Genomic DNA, 20,151 nt, shown 5'->3' on the forward strand with positions numbered 1-20,151 from the left:
GACAGACTGACTTGACCAGTAAAGGATAGCGCCAGTGAAGCTTTATAACTTCCAAGGTTAAGTATTAAAAACCTTCCTCGCTGGTCTTGCTCTTGGAGCCCTGAGCACTCTGTAAGCACAATTGTCCTGAGACTGTCCTGTGGAATAGGCCACAAGCAGATGCTCTGGAAGACAGTCCCCTCTGAGCCAGTCTTTCTATCATTCCAGCCCAGGAGCCAAACGGGAGAGCAAAGATGCTATCTGGGAACTGGGTCTTCCCACTGACGGCTGCTCCAGGCCGCAGCTGTCTGAGTCAGCCTCCAGGACCGCAGCCATCCAGCTGGGGTTCTGGCCTCCCAGAGATGACTCACTCCCGTCTCTGCTGTGTCCTTTCTGTATCTTGAATCATCTCCTGAGTGTAATAAGACGGTTGCTGTTTTACACCATTACGTTTGGGGTTAGTTTCTTACACAGCAAAAACAAAACTAGAGCACTTCTCTTAGAATCTCTGTTTCGGTTAGTTGGGTAGATGACTATGTGACTAGAAGGTCCATTTCCCAGCTTCCTCTCTTGCAGGTGAATGTGGCTGTAATTCTTACCTATGATATTTGAGTGGAAGTGACGTAATTTCCAAGTCATGTCAATACAATGTTTAGAGCTTGTTCCCTGTTTCCTCTGGCTCACGAACGTCTTGCTGGCCGAGACGGTGATATTTGGAGCAGCTCTCTAGGATACATAGATGTTCTGGATGGTGATCACGGATTGGATTTCCCAGGTAGCGGACTCTGAGAAGAGTGTAAGGTACATTTATTAATGAGTTCCCTGGAGGTCGACACTGTAAGGGAGGGAAAGAAAGCAGGAATGAGCAGAGGGAAAGCTAATCTGCGATTGCAGCCCCGACGACAATCTCAGCCAACCTCACAGAGAGCTTAGAGCTCAGACAGCCTTCCAGAGCTGTCACCCAGTGGGTCTAGAAGGTCAGGTCTATGTATTCCCACATGGATCAGGCATTGTATGCGGGTCATCCTACCACATGCTTTTGCTGTTATAGTTATCTATTATTACAGAACAAAATAACCCAAAACCTAGTGGCTAAACACAACAAACATTTAGCATCTCGGTCTCTGTGTGTCGGGAATCTAGAAGTGTACGGGTTTGAGTCGTCTCAACGGAACTGGGGTCAAAGGAGTCAGCTCGCTCACATGGTCGCTGGGAGGTGGTCCTCTTCCTTAGCACCTGGCCCTTTTCCAAGGCTGCTTATGTGTCCTCACAACATCCCAAGTGGTGATCCGAGAGGGAGAGAATCTGAGAATGTCCAAGATGGAAGCCAATCTTAAAAACCCAGTAGGGACATCCCTAATGATTACAAGTGAACCAGTAAGTCCAGCCCACACTCCAAGAGAGGGGATTACATAAGAGCAGGACTACCAGCGGGCAACCATCACGCGGGCCATCTTAGAGGCTGCCTACCACGCGTAACATACACAGAATTTTGTATCCTGCTATATTTAGTTTTCATCAGCCTATATATTTTGGTTTGCTACATAGTCTTCATTTAAACAATGTGTTTAAAAATTATAAAAGCAAAATATTCTTGCTGTAAAAACTCAAATGTTCAAATGATAGAGGTATAAAATCCTGTTCTTTATCCTCACTTTAGCTGAACTACCCAGAGGTCACATTTTTTTTTTCTGCTGAACTTCTTTTTACCTATAGGTAAACATATATATAGGTACAGATACGTATTATTGCCGCTTAATGTTCTTAATGGGGGCGCCTGGGTGGCTCAGTTGGTTGGACATCTGCCTTTGGCTCAGGTCATGATGCCAGAGTCCCGGGATGGAGCCCTAGCGGGAGTCGGCTTCTTCCTCTCCCTCTCCTTCTGCCTGCCGCTTTCCCTGCTTGTGCTCTCTCACTCTCTAATAAATAAAATCTTTTTAAAAAATTGAAGTTCTTAATGTATCTTGCAGTTCTTCCCATAACAGCAAGTGGAGATCTAGCTCAGGCTTTGAACCATGTGTATATTTTATACCAAAAATATTTTATGTCCTCCATTGATGGACATTTAATTTTTTTTCATTTTATTTGATGACCAATGTGAATGTGCATTCTACTTAAGTCTTTGCAAATTCCTGCTGGTAATCTTTGCAGTAAATTCCTGGAAGTGGAATTGTTTGGTCTAAGAAATGAGCATTTAAAATTCTGATGGGGGTGCCTGGGTGGCTCAGTGGGTTAGAGCCTCTGCCTTCGGCTCAGGTCATGATCCCAGGATCCTTGGATCGAGCCCCACATCGGTCTCTCTGCTCGGCAGGGAGCCTGCTTCCTCCTCTCTCTCTCTGCCTGCCTCTCTGCCTACTTGTGATCTCTGTCAAATGAATAAATAAAATTTTGATGGGGTGGCACCTGGCTGGCTCAGTCACTTCAGCATGGGACTCTTGATCTCAGGACTGAGTTCGAGCCCCATGTTGGGTGTAGAGATTATTTAAAAATAAAATCTTTAAAAATGTTTTTGGGACATGTGGGTGGCTCAGTCGGTTGAGAGGCCAACTCTTGATTTCAGCTCAGGTCATGATCTTGGGCTCCTGAGATCAAGCCCAGTGTTGGGTTCTGTGCTCTGCAGGGAGTCTGCTTGAGGATTCCTTCTCTCCCTCTGCCTCTCCCCCTCGCACTCTTTCTCTCTGTCAAAAAAAAAAAAAACAAACCCTTAAAAAATAAATAATAAAGTTTTGATGGATATCATACAGTGTATGAGTTTATCTGTTTCTCCAGATAATGACTAACCCTGGGTATTACCAAGCTTTAAAATTTTGTCAGGTTCAGTCATGGCCACCACTCTATTATGTATACCTGTATTCAAATGTTGACATTACTATAATTGATGCTTACAGGATCTTTTACTACACTGTTATCTTCTTGAGGACACAAACCGAAGTGCATTTCTCCTAGTATTATAGTTGGCACGCAGTACTGTGCAAATGTTTCATAAATCTCAAAGCTGAATTTAAGGCTTTGAGATATCACTGAACCAGGAGTCAGAAGAGCTGGTTTAACACAAAAAACCTGCCCCTAATTTTTCTCTAATTCTCTCGCTTCCATTTCCACAACTACAAAATGTACATGTAACACTAGATTTCTTGGGGCACCCGGCTACCTTAGTCAGTACAATGACTTTTTTTTTTTTTAAACATTTTATTTATTTGAGAGAGAGAGAGACCGCAAAAAAACAGAACACAAGCAGAGCGAGTGGGAGAGGGAGCAGCAGGCTTCCTGCTGGGCAGGGAGCCCGTTGTGGGGCTCCACCCCAGGACCCTGGGACCATGACCCAAGCTGAAAGCAGACGCCTAACGAATGAGCCACCCATGCGCCCCAAGTATCTGGCTCTTGATCTCAGTTCAGGTCTTGATCTCAGGGTTATGAGTTCAAGCCTCATGTGGGGCTCCATCAGCATGGAGCCTACTTAACAAACAAAACAAAACAAAAAATACAAACAAACTAGGTTTCTTTCTACAGTCCTTTTCAGACCTCAAATTATATGCTTCTAAGGACATTAATTTTTAAAATTATTTTTATTAACATATAATGTATTACTTGCCCCAGGGGTACAGGTCTGTGAATCGTCAGGCTTACACACTTCACAGCACTCACCGTATCACATACCCTCCCCAACGTCCATTACTCCACCTCTCTCTCCCTACCACCCCCCACTCCTGGCAACCCTGTTTGTTTTGTTTTGTTTTGTTTTGTTTTGTTTTAAAGATTTTATTTATTTATTTGACAGAGAGAGATCACAAGCAGGCAGAGAGGCAGGCAGAGAGAGCGAGAGGGAAGCAGGCTCTCTGCTGAGCAGGGAGCCCGATGCGGGACTCGATCCCAGGACCCTGAGATCATGACCTGAGCCGAAGGCAGCGGCTTAACCCACTGAGCCACCCAGGCGCCCAACCCTGTTTGTTTTGTGAGATTAAGAGTCTCTTATGGTTTGTCTCCCTCCGGATCCCATCTTGTTTCATTTTTTCCTTCCCTAGCCCCCAATCCTCCCACTCTGCCTCTCAAATTCTTTGTCTTTCTCTGATTGACTTATTTCGCTCAGGATAATACCCTCTAGTTCCATCCACATTGTTGCAAATGGCAAGATTTCATTTCTTTTGATGGCTGCATAGTATTCCATTGTGTATATATACCACATCTTCTTGATCCATTCATCTGTTGATGGACATCTAGGCTCTTTCCGTAGTTTGGCTATTGTGGACACTGCTGCTATAAACACTTGGTTGTACATGCCCTGGGAAGGACATTAATGTTTTTCATCTTGTGAACTCTTTACATACCACATAAAAATTCAATATTGTAAACTAATTACTAGACCTAAACCACACACTCACCATTTTTCAGTACCAACATATGCTTTCCAGTGTAGGTTATTTTCCAAATATTAAGATATCAAAGATTTTGAATGTCATAGGCAAATCAATCTTTAGAATTTTTCAGTAGTAAAATCTACAAACACTTCCAATTAAAGGTATTTGGTTTCAGGATTCTTATTCTCTTAAAATCTGGACCTGAGTTCTAGTCATAGTTTTCTCATTGTCTCTTGGGGCTAAATTAAACAAGCAAGCTAATTGAAGTACAATGCAATTACTAAGATATTTTAAAGTCTCCGTTATTAAAAAATTATTAGGGAGTTATCAGCTACCTTCATCATTATTAAATGGTGGCCATATATATGTCTATACACAACTTTTTGTTCCAATAGATCTTTATCAGGTTATTTTCCTTAGAACCCAAGAGACTCAGTAAATCTTCCTACAACCGGTAAAAGTGCCATCAAAATAAGCACAGAATTCTGCTTAATAAATTTTCACAGCTTTGGTGGATGTACATATATATAGTAGCAGTGTTTTGTTGATTAGGTTGACCTTGAATAAGTTATTAACTCCTTGGAGCCTTAAGAAAGGAATGCATTTCATTTAGAAAATTAAAAGCTGGAGGTTTTATTAGGCGTGACTTTCCCTCACAACCATAGTTTGAGTTTTTTTTACTTCATTCATTTAGAATGGGGACTTTTAACTTTAGGATCAAGAACTCCCTTGGGGGTGCCTCCCTTGTTCAGTCAGTAGAGTGACTGCTGAGCTCTTCTGAGTTTGAGCCCCATGTTGGGTACAGAGCTTAGTTTAAAAAAACAGTAACAAAACTCCCATGGATGGTTCCCTGCAACCCCCTGAACGTTAGAAAAATTTTGAATACACATTTCCCTATAATGGTGGTCTCGTTCCTGAGCACACTGAACACGTACTGTGTCAGGTTGTAAGTAAAGAGTTTCATAGGTTTTCTGACCTAATCCTCGTAATAACAGTATGGGGTAGAGGTAAATACAACTATTCTATTTGAAGATTATTGAAGAAATAATCTTCAAATTTTTCTTAGTAACCTTTCCAAGTTCTGACCCGGCAAGAAGTGGTGTTTAAATAACTCAGAAACAAACAATAACAAATGACTGTATACTGGGTATTACTAAGATTAGGGCATCATACTTTTTATTAATGTATTTGTTATAATACAACTCATAATAAAATTGGGAAGCATTTTGTATAGAGCTTAGGTATTAAAATCTCTCTTGCACATCTACTCAATTTTCATAGCTGTCCGAGAGGTTTCTATTTGAAGCAACATGGGACAATCAAATATCTCTGATTAAACTCCCTTGCCTTTGTCTCTAACGCTGCAGCTTTAGGCAAATTACTTGGTATTTCTTAGGTCTCAATACATATTGTTTGCAGGGTTTTTGTGAAAATTAGACATAATGTACTTAAAACTTTAGTGATACATATTTAGGTCCGCTTTAAATGAGAGGGCATTTCCACATTGCCTTCTTCACCCAAAGGAACCTGGCCCTTGAGCTCTGTAACTTTCTCATTGTTTTATTACTTAGAATGATAATTCTATCAGCCAGGTTATTCTCACCTTTATGTATTTTTTTCTATTTGGGGGCTCTTCTTCAGAAAGCTTTTTTTCCCCCTAGAAACCACCTTTAATGTTTATGTTCACAATAACCTTAATATTTAGTTTTATAGGATTAATAAGTGCTTCATTAGACAGACTTTCATGTTTATTTTATGTAAAAACCAGCCAATTTTACTGAGCATTACTTAACCCAGACAAGGTATTCTTTATAGAACTACAAGTTCAACACACGTTGCCTAGATGGCAGCCCAAAGATTGTGAACCATCTTGGTCATATAATCACCTTTTCTCCATTTGAACACAATATTCCCTCACCAACAGGCCTATGAAGTCTACACACATTCCCTGAAAATTATCATGTAGAATACAAAACTGGCAGCATATGGCCCCTTGAGGTCAGCTACAGTGCTAAGGGGTAAAGAAAGTAGAGGGGACAGAAAGTTTGTACTGAATTCAAAGACTTTCAGAAAGAATTTGTACAATTTCAGGCAACTTAGAATTTTAAGTACTTTAAGCAAAATATACTTCATAATGTATCTCTAATGAAAAAATAAACAGTTTGGAGAAAATTTGCAGGTGACAATCTGTACAATTTATCTTTTTGAAGATAAAGCATCAAAGACATACTACTATTTGAAAAATCTTATTGTTGTATCAAGAATATCACATCCTATAATTGGGCTAAGTCTTTAGGGAAAGCAAGAATAAGAGTTATAGAACAAAAGGATTAGGATTCTGACCATAGCTTTTGAAAAACATTTAATATGGCTTTAAATTATCTCCTGATTAATTATAAGATTTTACCTCCATTTTGTTTTGACAACTGAAAATTATAAAAGCTGTTAGTTTTGTCTTCTATTACTGGAGTAATTTAGTGGACCTAAAAATTGCAGATGGTCAATATAATGAATATGGAATATCAACAAAGACCTACATTATGTCCCTTAAGTCCATCACTCCCGTGGTGCGGGTGTGATAATCTCTTATACAAAGAATTTCACATAAATCACCGTGACATATGAACAGATTCAAGAGAAAACATGAAGATGTACTATCCATTAACCTTCTCATTGCTAATTCTTAGAAATAACAACCCAAGATCTGTATTAATGGAGGGAATTATGTGTAGCAGGTAAGAACAATGAGCTTTGGAGTCAGAGAGAACCACACTAGAGTCCTTAACTATTTTTCTGTGACCTTGGGCAAGCTACCAAATATCCCCAGGCTTCAGGGTCTTCGTCTGTAAAATGAGATAGCGCTACCTCACAGAGTTGTAGCAAGGACACAACAAGATAATGCATGTACAACCAGAGTGCCCAGCACATAGAAAAAGCTGAATAATCATTACCTATCATTATTATGATTATTATTCGTTACAGCTGTCCAAGATACATATCTGATGTGTGATTACGTTACACATATTTTTTTCTATTTACCCAGCTTGACAGAATGCTCAAATCCCTCCTTGAGCACTAGAAGCCAGAGGGTTCTGATGGAAGCTCTTCTTCTTTCATCCATTTTTACAAACATAAATATCAATGAAAATAAACAAAAACTCATATTTTAAGAATTTTCTTTTTATGTGTCACAAAGATTGCCAATACTTTTATGTGAAAGAGCATCTGTATACACTGTTTATTGAACAATTTAACGATGTTCACACACAATACATATATGTCTTGGAAACCTCAAAGTTCACTGATAACTGCAGCATCATTTTTAAATAAGCAAGGTACAACCTTGAGTATTACACCATTCAGATTATTTTTTAAAGAGATAAACCTGTAGCAGATCACTCCAACATAACTGTCCATTAGTTATCTGTAAGAAAATGGGGCTCCTGCAGAAGTTTCAGCATATGGATGGTTCCTCTACCGCCTGGGCACCCTCCGTGACAGCTTTGACACATTTGGCCATTGTCTGTGAGGCTCTGCTAATTGAGTCTGAAAGATATTAAGAAAATGTGCATTTTGATAGCACAATTTTTAAATAAGCACACAGTATAACTTTCTTGTTACACGTATTCAGGAACAACAACAAAAGACTGTAAAATTCTATGTCAATGGTATCTAATGTGAGAACAACAAATCCAGAAAATATGCTTCTATGCTAAATGGTTTTAGTAAGTACTCCTAGGAATGATTAAATAATTATATACAGCTCTACAATATGCCAGTATACAACCATTACAATTATTATAGAGAAGTACTGAAGATAGGACAAATATGCACACAATACTGTTACTGAAAGAAAGTTTATAAAATAGTATGTGTACTATAATCCACTGAATCTAAGGGTGCCTGGGTGGCCCAGTCGGCTCAGGTCATGATCCCCAGGTCCTAGAATCTAGCCCCATGTTGGGCTCCCTGCTCAGTAGGGAGTCTGCTTCTCCCTCTGCTTCTGCCCTTTCTCCCCACTCCTATATGTGCGTGAATGCACTCTCTCACTCTCAAATAACATCTTTAAAAAAATAACAAAAAAATAAATAAAATCCACTGAATTCAGTGAATTTTATGGTGTATAAATGCTATTTCTTTTTTTTTTTTTAATATTTTATTTATTTATTTGACAGAGAGAGAGAGAGAGAGATCACAAGTAGACAGAGAGGCAGGCAGAGAGAGAAGGGGAAGCAGGCTCCCTGCTGAGGTCTTGATCTCAGGACCCTGAGATCATGACCTGAGCCGAAGGCAGAGGCTTTAACCCACTGAGCCACCCAGGCGACCCTGTAAATGGTATTTCAATGAAGCTGTCAACCCCTCCCCCCCAATAAATGAATAATCGTATCTTTTTTTAAAATATATATGTTATATTCCTATATGACAAAATGTTAAGAAAATAAAAGAAGTTATTTCTGGATAAGGGGATCATAGTAACTATTTTTTCCTCGTTGGGCTTAGGTATGTATTCTACAATAAACAAGTTTTATAACATAACTAAAAAAAAACCCAAAATAATCTTAGATTAATAAGCTTAAAAATTTTTTAAATATACCATCTGCTTTTGGATAGAATATTATTTAAAATCATCTGTCAACCAGCTCAGAACACAGATGTTATATATCAACTGTTATATCACATTATAGCAAATGCAAGATCTTCAGTAAACAAGTTTCAGTAAGTCCACATTCCTTAAAAGCATCCCTAACAATGTCCATCAGAAGCACTCTTTAACATACTTTACATTTAAGTGTTTTGATGTTTCTACTGTAATTCTCAGAAAAACCTTCACAGCTGTCACTTAAAAAAAATTCTCCCTAAATTGCTATATGGTGACTTTATACACAACAGTAAATTTTATACTTAAAATCTGCTGACATTTCAGAAAGAAAAGAAATTTAGAGTCAAATCAGAAAATATAAATTGCAAAATAAAATCTTAAAAAAAAAAAAGAAAATAAAATATAAATTACATTACTTCTGATGTTTCAAAGTCTTCAAAAATTAAATAGAAAATATCAAATATTGTCATAAGCAGGTTGGAATCATAATGCTAAATTAGGTGATCTTATTCTGTCCCTCCCTTATATCCGGCGTCAACGCTAGCGCACGCATACCTGTCATGTAGAAGTCTTTTATTGTTAGCTGAGGTGGAACAAGCGGATCAGCAAGAAGCTGCTGGTTCACTAGCTGCCAAAAAAGGATTATGAGGTCAATAATGTAACTGAAAACTAACATCAGAGAATATGCTAGTATGAAAACTGAACACAGGCAAATTTTTACCTTGGAGAGCTCATTTGCTTGTTGGAAATAATTGGCTCCTTCGACATCATCATATCGGACAAGATTAGGAGAGACTTCTTCCAGTCTGTTCCTTACTTGATCCAGAGTATCATACGGAAGAGTCATACCTGCAATCTATAAATATGAGGTCCTCAGAATCGACATAAAGCTTTAGTACTTGAAAAAATTCAAATCATACTTAACTGCTACTATCCTGAAATAATGTGCTAGTGTAAATTCTATTGGTACCCATCTGCATGTACATTAAGTGATTAAGTGGAAAACACAACTGTCAAAAATTCTAATTCATAAGGAACTGTCAGTACATTAGTAATTTCTCTTCAGAAATTAGATTTAGTATGAAATAAATGAATAAAGAGATAATGCTATGCTAAATCTGAATGTTTTTGCTAACCCAATATTGATCATATACAAAGTTTACAGAAAACTATATATTATTTTAAATCTCGTGCTTTTTTTTTTAATAATAAAAGAGTTAAAATAAGTGTTTTTAGGAAAAATACAAGCCAAAAATAAAACCACCAATATCTAACACCCATTTTCTGAATACAACTGTCTTAAAGAGGTTACTCAAATTACCTCTGCACATTAGAGGTATGTGCATCCTCCCTGACTCTGAAAATCATTTTGACAAGCTAACAAGGCAGACATCCCATTAGCAGCATCACTTAGAACAAATACCTCAGAGAGGGCTCTTAGAATTTTCCAGTCTTCTCTTGCCAAGCCAGGAGGTGTCACTGCTACTTTAGTCTGCTGGGCTCGGCCCTCAGTATTGACATAAGTCGCTGACTTCTCTGTGTAAGCAGCGCCTGGGAGAATAACATCAGCTATTGGAGCGCCGACGTCACCATGATGTCCTGAGAAAAGATGGAAAATGGCAAACTATATTTTAGCAAAAAAGTGATTAGGTTTCATACATGAACATCGGATATCCTTTTTAAATCCCATTAAGAATACAAAAGTGTTGGGGTGGCTCAGGCGTCAAGTGTCTTCCTTTGGCTCAGGTCATGATCCCGGGGTCTTGGGATGGAGCTCTGCGTCAGGCTCCCTGCTCCGCAGAGCGGGGAGCCTGCTTCTCCCTCTCCCACTCCCCTTGCCTGTGTTCCCTCCCTCTCTGTAAAAAAAAAAAAAAAAAAAAAAAAAAGACTTACAAAAGTGTTTACAAAATTATAACATATAGAACATAAAAAAAAATTTTGTAATAAAAAGCCCACCTTGCCCACAATTTTACTCCCTTCCCAAAGAAAATTACTGATAAGCATTTGCTATCTTCACAGAATTTTTTTTTTTTTTTTAAGAGAGAGAGACACAGTGAGAGAAGGAACACAAGCAGGTGAAGTGGGAAAGGGAGTAACAAAGGGAGTAGCAGGCTCCCCGCTGAGCAGGGAGCCTGATGCAGGGCTTGGGCTCCATCCCAGGACCCTGGGATCATGACCTAAGCTGAAGGCAGAATCTTAATGACTGAGCCACCCAGATGCCCCCCAGATTATCTTTTGTAAATACAGAAATATGTATAATATCATACAAACATGTATCATGGGCAACTAGGTATATTATTTCTCTTGCTGATTACAAAGTGGAAATGCTCGGATGTATGTTAGAGAAATTCAGTAAAATAGACTGAAATGGTGGAGGAACAAAAAATGTGGAACAGGAATGACAGTGGTAATCCCAAAAAGAACATAAATAGGATATTATAGAAAACAGTATAATGAAAGGCGGAGATAGTATAATGAAAATTTTAATAGTTTAACAAAACTGTTAGAAGGAAAAGAAAACCTTGAGTTGGATGAAAGAAAGTTAGAGAATATATGAAGTCTAATCTCATTTGTATACATTTTCATATATAACAGAAAAATATATGAAGCATACATTTCCAAAACCATCATCAATGATTATTTCTGGAGAGGACTAGGAACCAGATGCAAATTATGCATTTTGCTTTAACTTTATCACACAAAAAGGTACAAATATTATATAATGCTCTTTATGTGCCACAGCAATAAAAAGCCTATTACAAATTTATGGTGTTTGTATAAAATGAAGTGGAGAGTTATGTAATACTTTTCTCTGTAAAATATCCAGGATTATTCTGGACTCCATTTATTCTAAGGAAATTTGATTATATTTACAATGAGTGAGAGTTCAAGAAAAGGAGTCAAACACAAAACACCTGGAGAAGTACTATCAAATATATTTTTCTTCTTTTTTTCTTTAAAAGATTTTATTTTTTATTTATTTGACAGACAGAGATCACAAGTAGGCAGAGAGGCAGGCAGGGAGAGAGGGAGAAGCAGGCTCCCTGCTAAGCAGAGAGCCTGACGCAAGGCTCGATCCCAGGACCCTGGGATCAGGACCTGACCCAAAGGCAGAAACTTTAACCCACTGAGCCACCCAGGTACCCTGCATTCATTATTTTAAAACTTTCTACCATTTATGTAAAAGTGCTTTCCTCTGATTATATAATAATGCCAAATAGTCTTTGAAAAGTTGAATTTTAATGTTACATAACATTTAACTGTATAAATAAATCGTTATTTAACCATTCCTATTACTGGGGCATTTAGGTTTCTTCTCAATCTTTGTTATCAAATATCATCAGGTAATCATTCTTATTTTTTTCCCTTAGATTTTGTTTATTTATTTGAGAGTCTCCCTGTATTTGGACGGGGGCAGAGGGAAGGGGAGGAACAGGCTCCCTCTGAGCAGGGAGCCCGATGTGGGGCTCGATCCCAGCACTCTGGAATCATGACATGAGCCACGAAGGCAGATGCCTAAAACTGACTGAGCCATGCAGGCGCCCCACCAGGTAAATTCTTAACAGTACTATCAGCTATATAACTAATAAAACCCATGATTTAGTTTAAAAAATACTAAGGTAGGTGTGTGTGTGTGTGTGTGTGTGTGTGTGTGTAAAACTCCTGAATGGAAAATATTCATTTGACTAAATGTATTGCCATACAGTTTCTAATCTACACAATGTAGGATTCTTTTCTGTTTCTAGTGTCACAGATGCTACTTACCTTGATAAATAATGAAACAATCCTTTGGCAAATCCTGTCGAGTGATACAACCTCCATCTGCTCCCAGGAGAAACAGCACTTTGGGAGGGTTCTTGCGAATTGCTTCCACCCCAGGTTTATAGCCAAGGTCCAAAGCAGCTACTTGGCTTGCAATCCTGTAAAACAATTACGGATTTTTAGCACACCTGCAGTGTTATCATTATAAAAAATTAAATGTGACCCTTGAAATGACACTTAATCCCTTTTCTATTCAGTGCTGACAAAGACCTTACCTCATCTTCTTAACCCATTTTAAAATAGATGTCAAAACTAAAAATAGCAGTATTTGAGTTTTTTTTTTTTTTTAAATATTTTATTTATTTATTTGACAGTGAGAGATCACAAGTAGGCAGAGAGGCGGGCAGAGAGAGAGGAAGGGAAGCAGGCTACCGGCTGAGCAGAAAGCCCGATGTGGGGCCCGATCCCAGGACCCTGAGATCATGACCTGAACCGAAGGCAGCGGCTTAACCCACTGAGCCACCCAGGCGCCCCCAGTATTTGAGTTTTAAGGGTGGGAAACAAAGAAAGAAGATGCGCAGAACACTGTCTTCATGAAATATTTACTTATTTGTTATTTATTATTTGGGGGGGAGGGGCAAAGGGACAGGGTGAGAGAGAATCCTAAGCAGGCTGCATGCCCAGCATAGAGCCTGACGCAGGGCTCAATCTCATGACCATGACATTATGACCTGAGCCAAAATCAAGAGTCAGATGCTTAACCAACTAAGCCACTCAGACACCTCACTTCATAAGATAATGGTTAATAGAGTAATTCTGGAAACTTTATGCCAATTGAAATTGTCCTAAATTGATTCTTACAGCAAGATATAAAATGTAAGGCAAAAACAGTCATTAGAGCAAAGTCATATGATTTTGAAAACCAAAAGGGAGAAATTAAAACACTGGTCATAAAACTGTAATTTGAAAAGAAGAGTAAAATTAGTACATACGTGTTCTATGAGCATATATTACTCTTATAAGTAGAAAATAATCCTTTAAAATGAGGTCTGGAGGCACCTAGTGCCTTAGTCGGTTAAGCGTCTCCCTTTGACTCAGGTCATGATCCTGGTGTTCTGGAATTGAGCCCTGCATCAGGCTCCCTGCTCAGTGGGGGTCTGCTTCTCACTCTGCCCTTCAGCCCGCTCATGCTCGCTATCTCTCTCTCTCTATCTCAAATAAATAAGTAAAATCTTAAGAAAAATAAAAATAAGGGGTGCCTGGGTGGCTCAGTGGGTTAAAGCCTCTGCCTTCGGCTCAGGTCATGATCTCAGGGTCCCAGGATCAAGCCCCGCATCAGGCTCTCTGCTCAGCAGGGAGCCTGCTTCCCTTCCTCTCTCTCTCTGCCCGCCTCTCTGCCTACATGTGATCTCTGTCTGTCAAATAAATAAATAAAATCTTAAAAAAAAAAAAAAAAAAGGAGTCTGGAATAACTATACTCTGAACTGGGAGTGTGGTGCAGTTCGCTATTGCTAACTTTCTAGAAATAGCCATTCTGAGGACCTACTTTATATAAAGCAAGTTGGTGTTTTACCTATTTTTTAGGAGAAAAGAGCAGGTCAAACCAACTCCTACTAGATGCTGTTACTCTGTCAAACTCTGGATAACATCAAAAGCATAAAATGCTTTTTTAAAAAAAGTAACAACAGGGCGCCTGGGTGGCTCAGTGGGTTAAGCCGCTGCCTTCGGCTCAGGTCATGATCTCAGGGTCCTGGGATCGAGTCCCGCATTGGGCTCTCTGCTCAGCAGGGAGCCTGCTTCCCTCTCTCTCTCTCTGCCTGCCTCTCCATCTACTTGTGATTTCTCTCTGTCAAATAAATAAATAAAATCTTTAAAAAAAAAAAAAAAAAGTAACAACATAGATTTATATAAAGAAAACTGCAAAACAACTTTGAAAGAAATTAAAGAACTTACTAAATGGAAAGACATCCCAAGTTCACGGATGAGAGGACTTAATACTGTTACGATGGCAATACTCCCCAACTGAGCTTACAAATTCAGTATGATCCCATCACAAATCACAGATGAATAGTTTACAGAAATGGACAAGCTGATCCTAGAATTCATATGGAATGCGAAGAACCCAGAATAACCAAACCTATCATATAACAGTGAATAAAACTGGAGGGCTCATACTTCCCAATTGCAAAACAAATCCCTCTGCCCCAGTGGTTTTTTTCCCTTAATTTCCCTCAGTTTAAGTCTTGACATGTCTCTCTCAGAGATTTGTGCAGAGACTCACATTAACTTATAAAACAGTCCACCTCATCCTAGAAAACAAATTGAGTATGCTTAAGTCTGCCTTTACAATAAAAGGTATGTCCTGGGGCATCTGGATGGCTCAGTTCATTGAGTGTTGACTCTTGGTTTCGTCTCAGGTCATGATCTCAGGTTTGTGGGATCGAGCCCCAGGTCAGGCTATGCTCTCAGAGCGGAGTCTGCTTATCGCTCTCCCTCTGCTTCTCCCCCTGCTCACACACCCTCTCTCTCTCTCTCAAGTAAATGAATAAATAAAATCTTTAAAAAAAGGGGCGCCTGGGTGGCTCAGTGGGTTAAAGCCTCTGCCTTCGGCTCAGGTCATGGTCCCAGGGTCCTGGGATCGAGCCCCGCATCGGACTCTCTGCTCAGCAGGGAACCTGCTTCCTCTTCTCTCTCTTTCTCTGTGACTACCTGTGATCTCTATCTGTCAAATAAATAAATTTAAAAAAAATCTTAAAAAAAAAAAAAAAAAAGTCCTGGGGCGCCTGGGTGGCTCAGTGGGTTAAAGCCTCTGCCTTCAGCTCAGGTGATGGTCCCAGTATTCTGGGATCGAGCCCCCAAGCGGGTTCTCTGCTCATTGGGAAGCCTGCTTCCCACCCCGCTGCCTGCCTCTCTGCCTACTTGTGATCTCTGTCTGTCAAATAAATAAATAAAACCTTTAAAAAAAAAAAAAAGTCCTAATAAACTAACATGAACTTTCATAAAAAAGAAATCTTGTAAGAATGAAATGGCAAACAAGGCTAATAAACTAAAAATTGTAACAATGTCATGCTCTCCAGAAAGAAAACTCACAAAATGATGGAACATAGTTTAAGAAATTTTCACTAAACCCAGAAAAAAAGGATATGAGAAAAATTATGAGAGAAGAGCCAAAAGTCTGAAGGCCTATCAATGCATAACAAAACAAGTTTCTGCATGAGAGCAAAGAACTAAGTAAAAGTAAAGCAATAACCTTTTCTGAGCTTAAAAGAAAAAAAAAAAAAATCAAAACATTTCAATTTGATAATGGAGAGTATCTATGATATTCCCAGGTAAAGTAATGACATCTGAGTGTCACCTACTTAAAATCTGACAGAATTTTAAATTTTAACACCAAAAATAAGAACCCAAAGGGTGTGCAGGCTGACACTGACACATTTACAAAGTCAGGTCATCCTCAGTGACAGAACTGAGAATACATTAGATCCTCTCTAAAATAGCGAATGAAAATGGGGCACTTGGGTAGCTTAGTCGTCAAGTGTCTGCCTTCAGCTCAGGTCACGATCCCAGGGTTGGGATTGAGCCCCGCACTGGGCTCCCTGCTCAGCAAGAAGCCTGCTTCTCCCTCCTCCATTCCCCCTTCTTGTGTTCTCTCTCTCGTTGTGTCTCTCTCTGTCAAATGAACAAACAAAATCTTAAGAATAAAAAAATTAAATGAAAGAAGGATGCAAAAATACTCAGTATTAAAGGAAAAAAGACTATCGTCTTTGTACCACCCAAGTAGTCATCTGTGAGAAGGAATCAGAAATAAAATATTAGACAATTGGGAATTTTTATAAAGTTATTAATTTGGGTACCCATTCAGAAAAACAAAACTGTATAAATAAAGACACAGATGCGAAAGTGAACTAAAAATACATAAAAATTGTGGCTAGAAAGGATCCAGAGGCGATCAATGCAAATAAACTCTACCTAAAAACTATAAAGTTTTAAAAAATGTTTTACATAACGATCTATAAGGCCAAGTTAAACCAATCAAAGAGAAACATAACACCAAAACTGAAATTAATGTTTAAGAATTTATTCAAGGGCACCTGGGTGGCTCAGTTGGTTAAGTGTCTGCCTTTGACTCAGTTCATGACCCTAGGGTTCTGGGACTAAGTCCTGCATTAGGCTTCCTGCTCAGTGGGGAGTTTGCCTCTTTCTCTGCCCCTGCCCCCACTTGTGCTCTTTCTCTCTCAAATAAATAAAATCTTAAAAAAAAAAAAAAGTATTCGGGGTTCCTGGGTGGCTCAGTGTTAAGCGTCCGCCTTTGGCTCAGAATGGAGCCCCCATCAGGCTCCCTGCTCAGCAGGAGGCCTGCTTCTCCCTCTCCCACTCCCGTTTGTGTTCCCTCTCTCACTGTCTCTGTCAAATAAATAAATAAATCTTAAAAAAAAAAAAAGTATTCAAATACTTGTAAATTTAAAAAATTTGCCTATCACATTTAAAAGTACTTAGCCTCAATCCTTAAATCTGAAAAATAATAATTTTTAAAAAAGATTTTATTTATTTGAGAGAGAGAGGTGGGGAAATAGGCAGAGGGAGAGGGAGAAACAGACTTTCTATTGAGCAGGGAGCCTAATGAGGGGCTTGATCCCAGGACCCTGGGATCATAACCTGAGCTGAAGGCAGACGCTTAAATGACTGTGCTACCCAGGCACCTCCATAAAAATAAGTCTAAAGGTAGAAAGGATTACGGGAAATGGGAAAACTTATTTACTAAGGTAAAACTGTTACAACATTTCTTTTTTCTTTTTTCTTTTTTTTTTTAAAGATTTTACTTGTTATGGGGTTATGAGCATTGGGGAGGGTATATGCTATGGTGAGTGCTATGAAGTGTGCAAGCCTGATGATTCACAGATCTGTACCTCTGGGGCTAATAATACATTCTGTTAATAAAAAATAGAAAATTAAAAAAAAAATTTTTTTAAGATTTTATTTGTTAGAGAGATAGAGAAAGAGAAACAAGCAGGGAGCAGCAGGCAGAGGGAGAAACGGGCTCCCCACGAAGCAGGGAGTCCAATGGAGGCCTCAGTCCCAGGACCCGAGGATCATGCCCTAAGCCGAAGGCAGATGCTTAACAGACTGAGCCACCCAAGCATCCCTGTTCCATTTCTAAAACAAGTTGGAAATATGCACGGAGAGCCTCAGAAAATGTTTATCCTGTTTACCTTAAGAGCTCTACTTTTAAAAAGCCACTGTAAGAAAATAATCTAAAGTTCATTAAGTATTTGTGTATCATTGCATTACTTATACTTTACAGACTAGTATCAATTTACATGTTAACAAGAATGAAATGACTAAAAAGCTGTATATATTCATGATACTAAATTGCCATTGAAGTTTATATTTATATGAAATTTCTAATTACAAGAAGAAATTTTATCTGGTAATGAAAATTGATAAAAACAGGATAGAAAACTGTTTACATAGTATGATTTCAACTATATAACTATAAGAGTATTTACAGAGGGAAAAAAGAACCAGAAGGAAGTAGCAACAGTAATTATCTGTAATTTGTAGAAGAATTTCCATTTCCATATTTTCTTCTCTTTCCAACTTCCTAAAATGAATGTGTGTGCGTATATATATACATATACATATATATATATATGTTTTTTTTTATTTATTTTTATTTTTATTTTTATTTTTTTTAAAGATTTTATTTATTTATTTGACAGAGAGAAATCACAAGTAGATGGAGAGGCAGGCAGAGAGAGAGAGAGGGAAGCAGGCTCTCCGCTGAGCAGAGAGCCCGATGCGGGACTCGATCACAGGACTCTGAGATCATGACCCGAGCCGAAGGCAGCGGCCCAACCCACTGAGCCACCCAGGCGCCCCTATGTTTTTTTTTTTAAAGAGAAGTATACGCAGGGGTTGGTGGGAAGGGCAGAAGGAGGGGGAGAAAGAGCTCAAGCAGGCTCCACACCCAGCATGTAGCACAAGTGGGGTTCAATCTCATGACCCCTAAGATCACTGACCTGAGCCAAAATCAAGAGTCAGACAATTAACCAAGTGAGCCACCCAGATGCTCCAATTTTATTATTAATATGGTCAGAAAAAAACTTTCCTTACATTGAATTCTCATGTTAGCTTATATTTATCATTCAGTCAGAGGCCTTCTTGCAATTTTTGAACCAAGTGTACCTTAATACAATACAATACAATACAGATTTTCAAGATTTTCTCAGCACTATCCCAAGTATTTTATTTTATTTTTTTAAAGATTTTATTTATTTATTTGAGAGAGAGGGAGAGAACATGAGCAGGGGGAAAGGCAGAGGAAGGAGCAGATTCCCTGTCGAGCAGGGAGCCGGACACAGGCTCTATCCCAGAACCCTGGGATCACGACCTAAGCTGAAGGCAGACACTTAACCAACTGAGCCACCCAGGCACCCCTCAAATATTTTAAGTATTATCATCTTCGGTTCTTCTCACACAGAAAATAAAGGTATCTCTCACATCTACTACTGAGACATTGCTAAATACTAAGATATTTGTATATCTAAATGTGACAGTATAACAGTAACACATGTACACGAAATTACTTGAATCTTACAGTATATAGAACAATTACTCAACCTACCTATGAAGGATATTCATAACTTTCCAATCACCAGAAACACCACTACTCGTCCGAATCTTTTGAGCAATGTTGGAAACAGCTGCAAGAATTGCTGCGCCATCATTTCTCTGGAGTGCAGAACTGCCTAAAACCACCATTGGTTTTTTAGCTTCATGTAACACCTATTTAAAAATAGAACTTCAATTAAAATTTTTTTAAAATTTGCATCTACAATATGTTGTCCCAAGTTTTAGTTTTAATGCAGAATATCTTTGATTTTTAAGAGTCAACATATAGACATATATACAACCAGATTTAACTTAAAAAAACACCTCGCCAATGCTACTATGAAATGGCTAAATGAGTTACCAGATCAAACAGATTTTCTAAAAGTAAGTACTGGGAATGAAAGCCTTTCCCAAATATCCTTTGGTCAGAATGATTATGGGTATGTTCCAGAGAAACTGGGCAATGTCCCTACAGAGATTGAGTTGGTACTTTCTAACAGAAAAAGCCACATTCGACTATCATGTCTATAGTCTTCTATCTACTCACCATGCTGTAGACAAGGAGGAACAGGTAGGGAAAGCAATTAGCACTAGCATTGTAACAGAGAATACCTAAAACTTTTAGGGCTCTGCTTTAAATCATAATAACTTCTGAATGCCAAAACCGGAGGGGAGTGCATCCCCAAATCAGAGGAAACTACATATTTAGTGGAGACTGGAAAAATTAAAAGTAAAGAGGAATTCTTTACCTCGATAAAGAATTTTTTACTTCTATATCCTTCGATAAATAACTGGCCCAAATCAAAGAATCCACCTGAGAGTTATGCCTACACACTACAGAGG

General features: G+C 38.7%; 1 protein-coding gene across 2 annotated transcripts in view; it reads right to left on the bottom strand.

Moving 5' to 3' along the window:
- Positions 1 to 5,987: 5,987 nt before the first annotated feature.
- Positions 5,988 to 20,151, bottom strand: part of NDUFS1 (NADH:ubiquinone oxidoreductase core subunit S1) — a 31,271-nt gene continuing 17,107 nt past the window's right edge. For both annotated transcript variants that reach the window (XM_032354540.1, XM_032354541.1), the window contains exons 14-19: positions 19,322 to 19,482; positions 12,700 to 12,854; positions 10,358 to 10,533; positions 9,656 to 9,790; positions 9,490 to 9,562; positions 5,988 to 7,880 (exon numbers count right to left, since the gene is read on the bottom strand). In XM_032354540.1, the coding sequence (XP_032210431.1) occupies positions 7,789 to 7,880; positions 9,490 to 9,562; positions 9,656 to 9,790; positions 10,358 to 10,533; positions 12,700 to 12,854; positions 19,322 to 19,482 (792 nt within the window). In that variant the 3' untranslated portion in view covers positions 5,988 to 7,788. The remainder of the gene's footprint in view (positions 7,881 to 9,489; positions 9,563 to 9,655; positions 9,791 to 10,357; positions 10,534 to 12,699; positions 12,855 to 19,321; positions 19,483 to 20,151) is intronic.

This window comes from Mustela erminea, chromosome 8 (genome assembly GCF_009829155.1).
Source record: "Mustela erminea isolate mMusErm1 chromosome 8, mMusErm1.Pri, whole genome shotgun sequence".
In the NCBI taxonomy this organism is placed as follows: Eukaryota; Metazoa; Chordata; class Mammalia; order Carnivora; family Mustelidae; genus Mustela; species Mustela erminea.